This window comes from Magnolia sinica, chromosome 11, assembly GCF_029962835.1.
Source record: "Magnolia sinica isolate HGM2019 chromosome 11, MsV1, whole genome shotgun sequence".
Taxonomy (NCBI): domain Eukaryota; kingdom Viridiplantae; phylum Streptophyta; class Magnoliopsida; order Magnoliales; family Magnoliaceae; genus Magnolia; species Magnolia sinica.
Genome location: NC_080583.1, coordinates 73,100,704 through 73,117,762, shown reverse-complemented (window position 1 = coordinate 73,117,762; position 17,059 = coordinate 73,100,704). Strand labels below are relative to the sequence as shown.

At 40.1% G+C, this 17,059-nt stretch overlaps 1 protein-coding gene and 1 pseudogene across 1 annotated transcript; both read left to right on the top strand.

Moving 5' to 3' along the window:
• The first annotated feature begins 208 nt into the window (after window positions 1-208).
• On the top strand, window positions 209-1,988 carry LOC131219351 (thaumatin-like protein 1b). Its single transcript, XM_058214438.1, has 2 exons — window positions 209-339; window positions 1,135-1,988. The coding sequence occupies exons 1-2, from the start codon at window positions 234-236 to the stop codon at window positions 1,806-1,808; spliced, it is 780 nt and encodes a 259-aa protein (XP_058070421.1). The 5' UTR covers window positions 209-233; the 3' UTR covers window positions 1,809-1,988.
• A 12,453-nt stretch (window positions 1,989-14,441) lies between these two features.
• Window positions 14,442-16,158, top strand: LOC131219350 (thaumatin-like protein 1b; annotated as a pseudogene).
• The last annotated feature ends 901 nt before the right edge of the window (window positions 16,159-17,059 follow it).

Sequence of the window (17,059 nt, the reverse complement as noted above, 5' to 3'; positions counted from 1 at the left end):
ACTGCTTTGTTATGTGTGGTCTATTTGAGCCTTGGATCCGCCTCCATTTTGTGTTCGTGACTTAATATGATCTGTTAGAATGGATGGATGGCATGGATAAAACACATACATGACGGTGGGCCCCACAGAGCCCCTAATAAGACGAGTCCATCATGGCACGGTTAGGACGCAGTCTACGTCTTCTGTAAGAGAGAGTTACACGCAACATAAGTCCTTGGCTGGCCTATAAAACCATGCGACACTTCCTCACCATCTTACAAATCCCAGGAAACACATTCAAGTTTTTCAATATGGAGAAACAAGTATTCATCCCCCTTGTTTTGGCTCTCATGGTCGTAGGTAAGTGGTTATGCCTTAGCATTTTCGTGCTACATTTGGTGAATGTAAGTTAATCTAGTGGGCCACCTATTTGATGGGCCATGACAAATGTATCCATGTGACCATCTTAGATCCATGCTGTTCACTGGGCAAGAAGTGCCCGTGTACATTCGCTGGTCCAAAATTCAGCCCGGTTGACTCATCCGGTGGACCACAGGGTACAAAACAACTGGACGGCTAAAAAAGTATTTAGCCACCCATTTGTTTCATAACGCATCCCACGTCTGCACCCATCTCATATTTTGATTTTTGACCGAGAGCACACGATGGCTTCCTTACGGAAAGCGGATTGCGTCCTTCCCCCGCTGGACCATAATCTGTCCAGAAGGGCTCTGTTGGACTTACAGTGATGTATGGGCTCTGTTGTCCATTCATTTTTTCAGAATATTTTAGTGTAGGAGCCCAAAAATGACGCAAATCCATGACTCAAGTGGACCACGCGGTGGGGATTGAACGAACACCCACCATAAAACAAAAACTTCTTGAGAGCCACTGGAGGTTTGGATCAAGCTGATATTTGTGTTTTCCCTTGATCAAGGTCTATATGACTTTATGAACAAGTTGGATGGCAAATAACCATAATCACGGTGGCTCCTTGGAAGGTTTCAAGGGTGGATGTCATTATCACAGCTGCTTCCTGGGTGTGGTCCACTTGAGCTATAGATCTACCTCATTTTTAATTTTTTTTTGGCTCATAACCTAAAAACGAAAGAAAGAAGAGATTAATAACTATCGATAACTGTCTTATGATTTCAGGAGTGCAATCAACAAAGTTGACATTTACAAATAGGTGCCCATTCACAGTGTGGCCCGGCACGTTGAACAACTTCGGCAAGCCCCCATTGTCCAAAACAGGGTTTGAACTCGCCCAGGGTGCATCGGAATCATTAGATGCACCCGTAGGATGGGAAGGCCGGGTCTGGGGCCGAACCGGTTGCTCCACGGACTCTAATGGAAGGTTCAGATGTGACACAGCGGAATGTGGAAGTGGTGTAGTCGCATGCAATGGCAATGGCGCCGTACCGCCGGCCACCCTAATCGAGTTCAAATTCCAGGGTGACGGTGGCAAGGATTTCTATGACACAAGCCTAGTTGACGGCTTCAACCTGCCTTTTTCCATTGCCCCACAGGGCGGAACAGGTGATTGCAAAGTTAGTGGTTGCCCGGCGAACGTGAACGCCATCTGCCCACCGGAGCTTCGGGTCACGGCTGGCGGTGCTACGATTGCATGCAAGAGTGCTTGCGAAGCGTTCAACACTGACGAATATTGTTGCAGGGGTGCGTTTAATTCACCAGATACATGCAAGCCCACCAACTATTCCATGATCTTCAAGAATGCATGTCCGTTGGCTTATAGCTATGCCTATAATGATGGTTCCAGTACTTTTACATGCACCGGTGCTGACTACATCCTCACCTACTGCCCATGATGAGCTCAATATCCATATAAAAGGTTTTATAGACTATCTGAATAATCATGTTTGTTTGAGAAATAAGGTCCTTGTTATTGGACACATCTGAGGCACTATGTATCTGTAATCCATATGCATTGATATGAATAAAACTCGATGGCCCGTGCCATAAAATTATATGAAGTTTGTTTTTCAATCTTTGCGAGGCCCCTCTTGCATTAATTTGTCATGAATGGTTTTTTTTTTTTCCTAAACAAACGCACTTGCTCCACCGTGGGATTTCACCGCAATGGGTACTCAAAACCCATGACCACATGCTGAAACTTTTGTGAGTCTACCAGCGAGGCATGAGTAAGGACCCACCATGAATGGGTCTAGAATTGTCCATTATCAGGTGATTTGCATGGCCCATCTAGTGGCAAACAGTGTAAATGACAGGGTTCAAAAATCATGGTGAGTTGAAACCTTTCTAAATGGGTCCTTTTATGGATGTAATTGTTGGGGTGGGAGGGTAAGGGTGCAAAGATCACTTTCTTCTTCTTCTTCAAAAACAATCCTTGAATCCATGAGGTAGAAAATCGGTATGATGAGAATAAAAAATTAAAAAACTAATATTATTGAATGGGGTTTCTATAATACACTTAATGTGACTTATTTGAGCCTTGTGGTTATAACTTTTCTAAAATAGTAAACTTTCCCAAAATATTAATCTTTCTGAATTAGTATAAATAAATAAACTTACTCAAACTCTCACACATGATTAAAAAAGGCATTAAGCTATCAAATGACTCTCTAAATACTTAAACAACTGTAACGCCCTGAAATTCGAGGGTCGAGCATAACTCAAAGAAAAGGTGGGAGCACACCACCTGGGATTCATTGATCAGAAAGATTCTTTACACAGACAAAGGGGGGCACCACAAAATGATCGGGCCTCACCACGAAGGACCTAAATTCAGGCGGCAACCAGAAAAACAAAACTTGGCCCGCCTATCACATCTTTTTCTACGCAAAACTATTTCGGGCAGGAAAACAGGGCCCAGGGTATGTCCTACCTATCATATCCTACACTAAGGAGGACAAAAAACATTCCCACCTAAACCAGCTTTATCCATCAGGAAACGACCCCTGATCAGCCGGGGCAGGGACGTCGATGAAAAACTTGTCAGACTAGCCCTTGCTGCCCACATTAGCGAAACCATCCGCCATCCCATTCACTTCTTTGGGGATATAGGAGACACGAAAAGAGCCCCTCGAGTTAAGGGTCTTAAATTAGTAAATTTTGACTTTGAACTCAAATTTGCCCCTTAAAAGTTCATTGAATTTTTACTATAACAATTGTGGAACAATAGCCTTTAGTATTGTCTAAGCCATAAAGCTCATTGATTTCTTTCCAACATCATATCATATGATTATGAAAAATAGTCATAATTATGGTCGTTCGAAGCTATAGTTCTCATTAAGTATTTTTTCTTTACCCCATCTCAACCCGTATAGCTTTATTTCTCTCAATCATAGCCCTGCTTGTCTTTACATATTTTCCATCCACTTGAAAAGAACTCATTCTTGAGTTTTACAATAGTAGTCCATTACAACAACCAATGTCTGTAGCATGTCTTCTTTGACTTTGCCAACAATTGATAACGTAACCTACTCATTGGGATCCAAATTTCATTCATAAGATGATACTTTATAAAATATCATTGTAACTTTCTTTTCTTTGCAATCCTCCATATTTGAGGTACCAACTTTCACTCCGTTTGTAATAATGAATTTGCAACTATGGGTTAACGAAATGTTGATTCTAGCTTCATTAGTTACTCTCAATCAGTGTCCGTTGCCCATGGTGCTTTCATCTTTACTTCTAATCTTTGATATGTGCACTTTGGTTCAAGTGTTAAAAATATGCAAATCCATCAATTACTTCTTATACGTTAATCACACAAATATATGCGTTGATTTATAAGGGCTAACCATACAAATCTATCCATTTATTCATGCATAGAAAGCCTCCAAATCTTCCCATTGATTATCCAAATATGTCCCTTAATTCATGTTTATATAAACTCAATCACCCATCAGTCTATCCATCCGTCTAACTACCCATCTATCCATCCCTCTAACTAAACATCCATCCATACATCCAAACATACATGCATAAATTCATCCATCCTCACATACCATACGTGCATCACACATCATAACCACACACAACACACATATGTAAAGGATACCAGGGTTGTGTGCGTTTCATGGCGGAAAGATGTGTTCAAGTAATAAGGGTGGAGAGGAGTGGTGTGAGTCTTAGGGAGATTAAGAGAGAGTGCAAATGTAATGACCCGGGAAAATTTTGTGCCTTGACTCGAGTACTACCTCTATTTTTCCTTAGTAGTTAATTGGGGTAATTAGTACTAAACTCGATTGCTTATGAAATCGCATCAATCACTTTAAATTTGATCTGCATGACTCAAAATCTATAGAATAGTTAGCGCTAGGTTACTCTGAAATCTGGGATTCATTGCTAAATCCAGTTGTTCTTGAAAATTTTTAAAAACTTTGGATCGGACCTGGATCGTGCGTCGTAAGTCCGATAGCGATGAGCTTAGGCTGTTTTGGTCACCATGTTGGACTTGGCCATCACCTCAAAAATCAAGTCCAGATGATGTTCTAGGTCGATTTATCTGAGTCCGGAGTGAAGAGTGTGAGAACGGTGAGAAATTAATGTACTTTTATGAAATCTGAGTCGTGTCGCTTGCGCGATGATTTTAAGCAATCTGACCGTTGGATTCTGACCCAATTTCACCCTCTGATCAGGAAAGATGGCCCAGACATGTCCTTGTGCTTGTGGACCTGATCGAGTTTCGGTGACCGTTGAGTGTGGTCCGCCACAGCTGATCTGTAAAGCCGGTCGGTACGAAAACTCTCTGACCTAGATCCATGGTCAGAGAGCTTAAGTCCGACTTTTCGTGAAAAAAGGCCCACCAGAAGTACTCCGTTGGATCGAGAGAGGCCTATTTTGGTTATAGCCTAAGTATACCTTGGCCCTGGGGTTATTTTCATCAATATTAGGCCTATATATAAACCTTAAAACCCTAGCTCTATTTTCCATACGAATTTCCTAACCCTAGCTAAGAAAGAGAGAGGAAAAAGAGAGAGAAAGTGAGAGAGAAGTTGGTGAATCATCTTATATTCTTTCTTGTTCTCCTCCATCCTTAAACCTTCACTTTGGAATCGTTATTCCGGCGATTCTGAGTTCATCCTTGGGTAAGTTAACCTAACCCTAATCTGTGTTAGAGCTTAGAATAGTCTTTGTGTTGTTGTAGCTTATTTTTATTCTTGCCTTAGGTTGTTCTGTCGCCGTTGACGAAGACATATCGTCTGAAATCAGTTCGGTGTTCCATTTCTGGTTAAGGTGCGGACTTTAATTGTATAGGTTATGGTTTTCAAGGCTTTCAATATTAGATAATGGTTTATTCTTGTTATGGATAAGATTTCACATGCCAAATACTATGTTTATCTTGTATTCCTAATATGCATGTGTTATATTGAGTTTTGTGTATCCTATGTATATGTATAAAGTACCGTATACGTATAAAATATGAACCTGTGTTTGCCATGATTAATTGTCGTATACTGATTCTGATTGTATGTGTGTCAACTGCTTGGCAAAAGGAATTGTCCAAATGCGTGTATTTCAACATACATCATGTATGTTGTATTATGTATTCTAAGTGTTTGTAGAAATGTCTGAATGATCTAAAGTGTAATATGAATCACCTTACGTATACTGAAGACCCGTTTCGAAGTTATGACAACCCATCACTATAACATAATGATGCGATGTAGGAGTGCAATGCTACTATACTACAATGCAAGGATTTAACACACCAATGAAAAGAATTCCACAACAAAGCACTAAGAGTCAATCCAAAGTAAGATCACATTGACCATCCCATAACAAATCAAGTGAAGAGGTAGTGGATATCACCGACCCCCGCATTGGTAACCACAAGCCACAACATTTGGAATCAGAACAACACTTAAAGACTTAACTGCAACACTAGACTTCTATATGGCCATATCAAGTATCTTACCAATAACATTCACCATACCCATCACATTGTAGCCATGTCAAGGGCAGCTTCAACAATCTCAACAACTACCTCCACCACATCAATTACGACAACAAAATCAAAGACCTCCATAACACTGACGTCAGCCCTTGGTTGTGTTGTCGTACTACCAGAAGAGAGTAGGTTTCTACCAATAATTTCATAACACCATCACCTGAAGAGACACCGCACTATATATGATTATATTCGAGTGTAGTCGATAGTATAGTAAATTTTTGGGACGAAATTTTTATTAAGGTGGGTAGAACGTAACACCCATTTTTTTTAACGGTGGGTTCCACCATATATATCCTTTGGTGTAGCCCACTTGAACCTTGGATCAGCCTCATTTTTGGGCTAATGCCTTAACTTGATCTGGAAAAATAAATGGATGGAGTGGATTTTTCATAAACATCATGAGTGGGGCCCACCGTGTTTTTTTAAAATTAAAAAAAAAAAACAAAACAAAAGTGACGTGCTTGTGCATGTCACCTAAAACCAATCCCACCTCCCAATTTTCTCTCTCCTCTCCTTCTTCTCCGTAATACAACTGTAAACCCAAACCCATCTTTGGCCATCAACCCACCATTAGCTCTAGCATCAGACTTCAACCGAAAATAATGCCAACTCTTCTTCACACTTGACGAGAAATGTGCAACATCTGCAAGCTTTCAACCACAATACCCACTAACCAAGTTCATTGGAGCTTCAAAATCTACCTTCCTTCAGCCCCATGGGACTCATCTGAGCCATCTAGAACAAAGGGCACGTTGAGATCTATCTTATACAAGAATCCGTCATTGAATACCGCGACATCTCTTTTGTCAAGTAGCCACCACATGATCTATATGAAGCACTATTTCAGATTCAAATCAGAAGTCATCTGGGCCGAATGGACCGCATTTGTATCGATCTTAGATCTTCTCACCTAATCTAGCCATAGATGGGATATGTCACACTAAATCAGGTAGGTGATTTTCCCGATTGAAAAGACTACATTATTATATATTTTCATTTCATTAAGTATTTATTTCATATTGCTGATTTAAGACATTTAATTTTGTTTTTACATTATGTAGAATGCATTTATTTAATTTCTAATATGTGGAATAAATTCATTTGATTATTGTTAAATGCTTTTAATTATATTATGGGTGCTCTGCCCTGAAAGGACCATTATATTATTTTGATATGGGTGATCTGCCCAAGGTCATTCCCGAAAGGATCAGCACGGTACGAGTGCTTTGCCCAGGGTCATACCCTAAAGGATCGACACGGGTGCTCTGCCCTGGGCAATTCTCTAAAACGATCAACACACATGGGTGTTCTGCCCTGGGTATTTACCCTAAAAGTTTATTCACAAGGTGGTCTGCTGAGGGTCAGTCCCTAAAAGGATCAACACCGGTGCTCTGCCGAATGTCATTCCCTAAAAGGATCAACACACACAGGTGATCTGTCCTAGATTGAACCAAAAAGGATTTTAGATGACTTATTATTGTTGTCATGTAAAATGTCAATTCAATACTCGTAATTAATCATATTTATTTTATTGAGTTGTATTGGTGTTAAAGTAGAATTTTCAATTTTGGGAATGCTATGACCCTATGAGCCATCGCGCTCACACCCTTATAGATTGTTTTATAGGGTCTATGTATGAAGAGCCAATTGGAGAAGATTGAAGACTTTTCTTTTTATTTATTTGAAAATTTCTTAAAATTTAATGTATGTTGTTATTAATTATTTTTAAATATCAATGTAACTAAATATTTAATGATTGATTTGTGGATGTTATTTAATGATAATTATTTTGACTCTTTTTAGTTGCTCTGACTGCCTTGAAAATGCATGAAAATAATGTGGGTTGCGATGTATATTTTGTTTAAATACAACTCACAGTCATGGAACTCGGGTTCGGGCGTGGCCAACTCGGGTACCGAATTTCGGGGCGTGACATGTTGTCCTCCCGACATAGCCTGATTCCAAACTTCAAGGTCAACTTTCTATTCAACCCTTGTGGTCACCTGAACTCAGCAGGTGACAGAGCATTCCGCCCATTTTAGAACATAATAGGGGGGTGTTCCGCTGTAAGGGAGGTATCAATGGTGGCTAAAGCATGTTACTGACGAAACTTCCTTCAACATTATACTACGTTGTCGTAGGTGGTGTTTCGGTAATGATGGCCATCAATCAATGTATGGCTTCGGACTGGTTAGCCATCCATTTGTTAACATCCCCATTCTGAACACAGAATTGCTGGGCTTGGGCATATACCAACTCTGCCTGAGCTCTCTCATATCCTGGAACATTCTGAATACTTAGTTGCACATTTCGAAGTCTGATCGTTATCTCTTCAAGAAAAGTGGTTCGAGAGTTCGATGCCTCCTCTTCGTTGACAGGACTAAGTGTCAGACTAGTATTTAAATTCAATGATTCAGGGGCCGTTTGAACCCGCACGTCTTCTGTTAGAGGTGGTGTGGTTGGTTCGAGGGTTCAACCCCATTAATTCAATTGCTTCTTTTATTTATATTTATGACTGATAAGTTTGCAATGTCACACTGGTAAGTAAACTAGAGATAGGATCCCATCGAGCGTGCCAAAATACGTTGTCGTCTATTTTTTTATTTCAATTTTGGTCACATGATTTTTGCGAACGTGCCAAAATTGAATGTGTGACTCAATTTAAACCGAACAACTACGACCCCAAGCACCAAAATAGGAAAATATGTTGGAAATCGATTGTATGTGACTGAGATCAAATAAGATCGGTCGCCTATTCAACCACTCACATAATGTTACTTGAGATGATTATGTGATTATCAGAGGGTGAGGTTCATCCTTTGAAAATGGGCTACACCTCTGCCTTCCATACAAAAGGATTTATTTTTTTAAAATACAAATAAAACGAAAAGAAAATTCTTACAATCGGCGACGGAGAGTAACTGCAGAGTGCCTTTCTAAATGGAGATTTTGATTGATACTTGAACTGAATACAACGTATGAACATAGACTCTGATTATAGCTGAGGTTAACAACTACTTAATTACTACTATAGTTTACACTAATTAGGAATATAAATGACAAATAATGCTAAGGATAACAACTACTTAATTACTGTTATAGATTACACTAAGGAATGCAAATGAAAAATAATCTAAGATTAACAACTAATTGATTACTGCTACATATTACACTCAAGAATATAAATAACAGAAAAAGATAAGGAGCATAAGATAATTGAAAGATAGATTTGATTTAATTTGTTTGGTATGGAACGTTTTTTTCTACTGAATTCTCTTGCTATTTATAACTTTAAAGTGATCATCGAGATGCTTCCCACATTCTGACAGTTGTCATAACTCTCCTTTTAAGCTTGCCATCTGTCTTATAACTACTCCAAGCTTTGACTTGACTACGTTTTGCTCGTCACCCTTGCTTACTAAATGACATGGCATCACTCGATAGCCGTCAGTTGTATCACCATAAAATCATCTTTAGATATCTCCGCATACCTTAAATGCACTATGCGACTCTTGTAAAATCACGTGTACCTTATTATTAGCTCTCATGGAAACAGACAAAAATAGAGTACAAGAGCACCCACCTGATTAGTGGCATGGATTTAATCGATGTACCCAATGTACCCAACGATCTTATAGCTTGTAGAAGGAGCTGAAATTTCAACTCTTTGTTCTCTTCTTTTTTCTTTTTTCTTTTTCTATTTTTCTTTTCACATAAAACATGCTTAGTGCAGGCGGATTGCGTCGTACCCCAACATGTCTCTAGCCACTGACGTCAGTTCAGTGGCCAGGCCCACCATTATGTATTTTTTAATCCATGCAGTCCATTCCTTCTCTCAGTTCATTTCAGGGGCTGTTTGATTTTTAATTTCCTTGGTAAGTACATAAAAATAAGTAATAATTACTTACTACACCTATTTGAAATTTGCCGGAAATTACGTTTCGAAATCCAGTCTAGAAAAACTCTACCTGTTTGAAATTGGCCGGGAATTACGTTTCGAAAATCAGTCCATAAAAACTCTTATATTACTGATTTAAATATGTGGGGCCCATCATGATATATGTGAGTTATCCACCCCATCCATCCTTTTAAAAAATGCATTTTAAGGCATGAGCCCAAAATTTAGGAAAATCAAAAGCTCAAGTGGACCACACCTTGGGAAACAATGATCATTAAGATATCAACGATTGAAAGCTGATTTCTCCTTAGGGCCCACATTGATGTTTATTTGTCATCCAACCTGTTCATAAGGTCACACAGTCATGGATCAAGGGGAAACAAAAATATCAGTTTGATCCAGAACTTCTGTGGTCCTCAAGAAGCTTTTAATTTTAGGAGTTCAATTCCCATTCTTTCCTGTGGTGTGGTCCACTTGATCTTTGGATCTACCTCATTTTGAGGATCATGTCCTAAAATGATTTGTTTAAAGGGATGGACGGTGTGGATAAGACATAGACATTATAGTGGACCCCATAATTTAACATTTTTCTCCACAGGTGAGGTGAGGAGTGCTATAAGGACCTACTTGATTGTCCCGAAGTGAACAGGTAAATACCAGGTAAAAGAGGAATAATTATTTCCCTATTTATTTACAAGGCACATGATTTGACTAATTACTTTTTTGGCACAGAAAGCGAAAACATTACAAAATACATATGAGTCCCACTGTGATGCATTTTGCTTATCCACACCATTCATCCATTTTACCTTTTGAATTTATAGTATGAGCAAAAAAATGAGTATATCCAAAACTCAAGTGGACTACACCATACGAAAACAGGAATCGATGACTTACCATAAAAAGCTTTGTGAGGCCACTGTTTCTTTTGGTGTGGGCCACCTGTATGTTGGATCATCCTCATTTTTTGGCTCATGATTCAAAATATTGTGGTAAAACATATGGACCGAATTGATATATTATATACATTACCTTTGAGGTTTAAAAATTTAAACAGCTATTTAAACCGGTTTCCAATGCAGAAGTTTCTCTGAATTTTCAAACGGATGAAATGGTAATAATTACCCATTTCTTGGGTATTTACCCAAGCTCACGGAAATCAAACACGCCGTAAGTGAAAGATGACCGTCAACATCACTACCACCCGGGTAAGATTAATGACCCAAATAATTATTACCTACCTTGAATTACCACTGTAATTGGAAAAATGAGGCAGATGTCATGCCCAGTTAGGCTACGCCATTGATTATTCTTGCATTAAATGTAACACAAGTTTATTATTTGGTGTGGTCCACTTAAGTGTTGGATCTTCCTCATTTTTGTGCGTGTACCTTAAAATGATCTGACAGAAGGGAGGGACAGAATAGATGAAAAGATAAACACTGTGGGCCGCCCACAGAACTGCCTGTTTGGGGCTAGATGCGGGCGTCCCCGAGTACGGATTCGGTAAGTCAGATCAACATGAGTTCGGTAAGGTCTGGATTATGGAGCCCACCTTGATTTATGTTATATACACGCCGTCCATCCATCTTTTCAGTTAATTTTAAGACATGAGACAAAAAATGAAGCAGATCCAAGACTCAGAGGACCACAATGAAGGAAATTGTGATGATTGAATGCCCACCATGAAAAACTTTGTAAGGCCCACCGTGATGTTTATTTTCCATTCAACCCGTTGATAAGGTCACAGAAACCTGGATGAAGGTAAAACACAAAAATCAGCTTGATCCAAAACTCTTGTGGCTCACAAGAAGTTTTAATGATCAATAACCAGTCTCATACGGTGTGGTCCACCTGAGATTTTTCATCTTCTTTATTTTTGGTTTCACTATGTACAATGATCTGATAAAACGTATAGACAGCATGGATATCCAAACACATACATCAAGGTGGCCCATGACTACGGCCGGACCGAACTTGATCTTACCCTGACCTGACCGAATCCGCTGAACCTGAAGATTCTTCCGGCACTTTTGTTGTTATACCTGAATTTTAAATATTTTTTTTTGGAAAATGTCTTTTTTAAGGCTGAGAACTTTCTCCAGTAACTGTAGATGGAGCTGAAATTTCAAGATATCGACAAACAAAATGGCCTTACTTCTTTCCCACGACTATTGTCGGAATATTTTAGCTTGATAGGAGGAAGCGGAATGGGGTTACCCGGCTAACACGTTAGTGGGTGTGGGTCTACCTGTATATAGACACTGTTCATTAGTTTTTCCAGCTCATTTTAGGACATGGTCCTAAAAGAAAATAAAAAAGATCAAAATCTCAGCTGGACCACACCATTGGAAAGAGTGGGAACAATGACAAGCTCTGTTAAAACCTTCCTAAGACTTATCCCTTATATTTATTTGCCATATAACATGTTCACAAGGCTACACAGATATGGAAGAACGGAAACACAAATATTAGCTTGATCCATAACCTTGTGCCCTACTCTACAGTGGGCCACACCATAGGAAACAATGGAATCGGGATGCCAACCATAGGGACGTAGTTTGGCCGATGAACCCGACACCAGCCGAATAGTTGTAAGCCCCACCATGATCTATGTGTTTTATCCATGCTATAAATCCATTTTTTTTCAGCTCATTTTAGGGCATGAGCCCAAAATTGAAGTAGATCCAAAGCTTAAGTAGACCACACCACAGGAAACAGTGGAGATTGAATGCTTTCCATCCAAAATTCCTTGGAGGCCCACTGCTATTTATTTGCCATCTAACTTGTTCATAAAGTCACATAACCTTGGATGAATGGAAAACACAAAAAGTAGCTTGATCCAAAACTTTAGTGGCCCAAGAAAGTTTTCAACTGTAAGCATTCGTTCCCCATGGTGTCCAACGTTGTGGTCTACTTAAGCTTTAGATCTGCATCATGTTTTGGCTCATGCCTGAGTTGGAAAATTTATGGAAAGGGTGAGCCCTAAATTGAGCTGGAAATGTATGGAGGGCAGGTATAAAAACCATACACCATGGTGGGCCCACAGAGCTTTGACACCAACTATTGGCTAGGGTTGGGCTCATCCAAACTGCATCCCAACCATAGATGTGTGTGGGGCTACCATGGCGTGTATATTTCATCAAACCCTTTCTGCAAATCACCAGGTTGAAAGGAATATACACAAATCAACCGAATCAAAATTTAAAGAGGGCACGATGCATGACCTTACAGGTTTTAAGCGCAGTTTTACTCATGTGGTTTGGCTGGCCTGCCACCTAGCTGATTGCAAACTTCTGTGGTGTCTAAAACAGCTGCTGTATACAATAACAGGTGTAAATTCTCTTAGAATTAATTAAGATTTGAAAATAGCGACACCTATTGAAAAGATGGTCCGAGTGGCGACGTGTCCCTCCATGTTGCCGCCATTGACGCCCCGGTTAGTTTAATCAGGAGACGTCTTGCATGTAACCTGCTAGATAGCCCTTTAGGACGCCGAATAGGTAATACCCCAGCCTGTCCTAAGCTAGAAAGAGGTTGTGTCTTTGAGGGGCCATGGCGATTTATGAGTTTATCAACACCGTTCATCCATTTTTCCATATTAGTTTAAACTAAAAGCAAAAAAATGACGAAGATCCAACTCTCAAGTGGAATACACCAAATAAAGTAGCAATAATAAAACTTTCCTAAAATCCATATGAAATTTATTTGTCATCCAACCTGTTCATAATGTCACGTAAGCTTGGATGAACAGAAAACAAAAATATCAGCTTGACCTAAAACTTACACGGCTCTCAAGAAGTTTTCAATGATGTGTGTTTAATACCAGCTGTATGGTCTACTTGAGCACTGTATCTGCTTCATTTTTAAGCTTATATCCTAAAATGACACGGAAAAATAGATGAACAGTGTTTGATAAGCCCATAAATCATAGTGACCCGTCAAAGCCCCACCCTATCCCAAGATGGGACAGGGAAGAGTAGTATCTAATCCGCATCCGCCCGTGTAGTGGATGCATCGGGATAGCGTATTCCTCTATAACGGACTCGGTCGTGGCAGGAGCTGATAAGGTGTTACCGGGTAACACCTCAGTGGGTGTTGCCTTTGCTATAGGCCCTGCCTTGATGATTTGTTCTATATTCATACCGTTCATCCGTTTTTCTAACCTATTTTAAGGAGGTAGTCTAAAATCTCAGGTGGACTACAAAACAGGAAATAGTGTGATTGGATGCCCACCATTAAAAACTTTCATTTTAAGATGTGAAACCAAAAAGAGGCATATCTAAGGCTAAAGTGATCCACCACATGAAACAATAGTTATCGGTTGCCTATGTTGAAAAGTTCCTGTGACCAGATAAGTTTTTAATCGAGTTGATATTTGAGCCTTGGATCTGCCTGAGCCTTGTATTTCAACGGTGGCATCATTATCATCACTGCTTTGTTATGTGTGGTCTACTTGAGCCTTGGATCTGCCTCCTTTTTGCGTTCAGGAATTAATATGATCTGTTAGAATGGATGGATGGTATGGATAAAACACATACATGACGGTGGGTCCCACAGAGCCCCTCCTAAGACGAGTCCATCATGGCACGGTTAGGACGCAGTCTACGTCTTCTGTAAGAGAGAGTTACACGCAACATAAGTCCTTGGCTGGCCTATAAAACCATGCGACACTTCCTCACCATCTTACAAATCCCAGCCAAAGAAACACATTCAAAATTTTCAATATGGAGAAACAAGTATTCATCTCCCTTGTTTTGGCTCTCCTGGTCGTAGGTAAGTGGTTATGCCTTAACATTTTCGTGCTACGTTTGGTGAATGTAAGTTGATCTAGTGGACCACCTCTTTGATGGGCCATGACAAATGTATCCATGTGACCATCTTAGATCCATGCTGTTCATTGGGCAAGAAGTGCCTGTGTACATTCACTGGTCCAAAACTCAGCCCGGTTGACTCATCCGGTACAAAATAAATGAACGGCTAAAAAAGTATTTAGCCATCCATTTGTTTCATAACGCATCCCACGTCTGCACCCGTCTCATTTTTTGATTTATGACCGAGAGCACACGATGGCTTCCTTACGGAAAGCGGATTGCATCCTTTCCCCGCTGGACCATAATCCGTCCAGAAGGGCTCTGTTGGACGTACAGTGATGTATAGGTTTTATGGACGCTGTCCATTCATTTTTTTCAGAATATTTTAGTGTAGGAGCCCAAAAATGAGGCAAATCCATGACTCAAGTGGACCACGCGGTGGGGATTGAATGAAAACCCACCATCAAACAAAAACTTCTTGAGAGCCACTGGAGGTTTGGATCAAGCTGATATTTGTGTTTTTCCTTGGTCAAGGTCTATATGACCTTATGAACAAGTTGGATAGCAAATAACCATCATCATGGTGGCTCCTTGGAAGGTTTCACGGGTGGATGTCATTATCACAGCTGCTTCCTGGGTGTGGTCCACTTGAGCTATAGATCTATCTCAATTTTTTATTTTTTATTTTTGGCTCATAACCTAAAAAAGAAAGAAATAAGAGATGAATAACTATCGATAACTGTCTTATGATTTCAGGAGTGCAATCAACAAAGTTGACTTTTACAAATAGGTGCCCATTCACAGTGTGGCCCGGCACGTTGAACAACTTCGGCAAGCCCCCATTGTCCAAAACAGGGTTTGAACTCGCCCAGGGTGCATCGGAATCATTAGATGCACCCGTAGGATGGGAAGGCCGGGTCTGGGGCCGAACCGGTTGCTCCACAGACTCTAATGGAAGGTTCAGATGTGACACAGCGGACTGTGGATCGCATGCAATGGCAAGGGCGCCGTACCGCCGGCCACCCTAATCGAGTTCAAATTCCAGGGTGACGGTGGCAAGGATTTCTATGACACAAGCCTAGTTGACGGCTTCAACCTGCCTTTTTCCATTGCCCCACAAGGCGGAACAGGTGATTGTAAAGTTAGTAGTTGCCCGGCGAACGTGAACGCCATCTGCCCACAGGAGCTTCGGGTCACGGCTGGCGGTGCGACGATTGCATGCAAGAGTGCTTGCGAAGCCTTCAACACTGACGAATATTGTTGCAGGGGTGCGTTTAATTCACCAGATACATGCAAGCCCACCAACTATTCCATGTTCTTCAAGAATGCATGTCCGTTGGCTTATAGCTATGCCTATAATGATGGTTCCAGCACTTTTACATGCACCGGTGCTGACTACATCCTCACCTACTGCCCATGAGCTCAATATCCATATAAAAGGTTTTATAGACTATTTGAATGATCATGTTTGTTTGGGAAATAAGGTCCTTGTTATTGGACACATCTGAGGCACTATGTATCTGTAATCCATATGCATTGATACGAATAAAACTAGTGCCATAAATTTATATGAAGTTTGTTTTTCAATCTTTGTGTGGCCCCTCTTGCATTAATTTGTCATGAATGGTTTTTTTTTTTTTTTTTCCTAAACAAACGCACTTGCTCTACAGTGGGATTTCACCGCAATGGGTACTCAAAACCCATGACCACATGCTGAAACTTTTGTGAGTCTACCACTGAGGCACGAGTAAGGACCCGCCATGAATGGGTCTAGAATTGTCCATTATCAGGTGATTTGCATGGCCCATCTAGTGGCAAACAGTGTAAATGGCAGGGTTCAAAAATCATGGTGAGTTGAAACCTTTCTAAATGGGTCCTTTTATGGATGTAATTGTTGGGGGTGGGAGGGTAAGGGTGCAAAGATCACTTTGTTCTTCTTCTTCAGGAACAATCCTTGAATCCATGATGTAGAAAATTGGTACGATGAGAATCAAAAATTAAAAAACTAATATTATTGAATGGGGTTTCTATAATACACTTAATATGACTTATATGAGCCTTGTGGTTATAACTTTTCTAAAATAGTAAACTTTCTTAAAATATTAATCTTTCTGAAATTAGTATAAATAAATAAACTTACTCAAACTCTCACACATGATTAAAAAAGGCATTAAGCTATCAAATGACTTTCTAAATATTTAAATGATTAAAATTAGTAAATTTTGACTTTTTTTTAAAAAAAAGAAAAAAAAGAAAAGGTGGGAGCACACCACCTGGGGTTCATTGATCAGAAAGATTCTTTACACAGACAAAGGGGGGCACCACAAAATGATCGGGCCTCACCACAAAGGACCTACATTCGGGCTGCAACCAGAAAAACAAAAGCTGGCCCGCCTATCATATCTTTTTCTACGCAAAACTATTTCA

What these genes read in the sequence shown, in the direction of transcription:
- LOC131219351 (XM_058214438.1), top strand. Translation starts at nt 234, where the DNA reads ATGCGACACTTCCTCACCATCTTACAAATCCCAGGAAACACATTCAAG. An exon ending in TTTGGCTCTCATGGTCGTAG is followed by an intron (nt 340 to 1,134) that starts GTAAGTGGTTAT and finishes TTATGATTTCAG; the next exon opens with GAGTGCAATCAACAAAGTTG.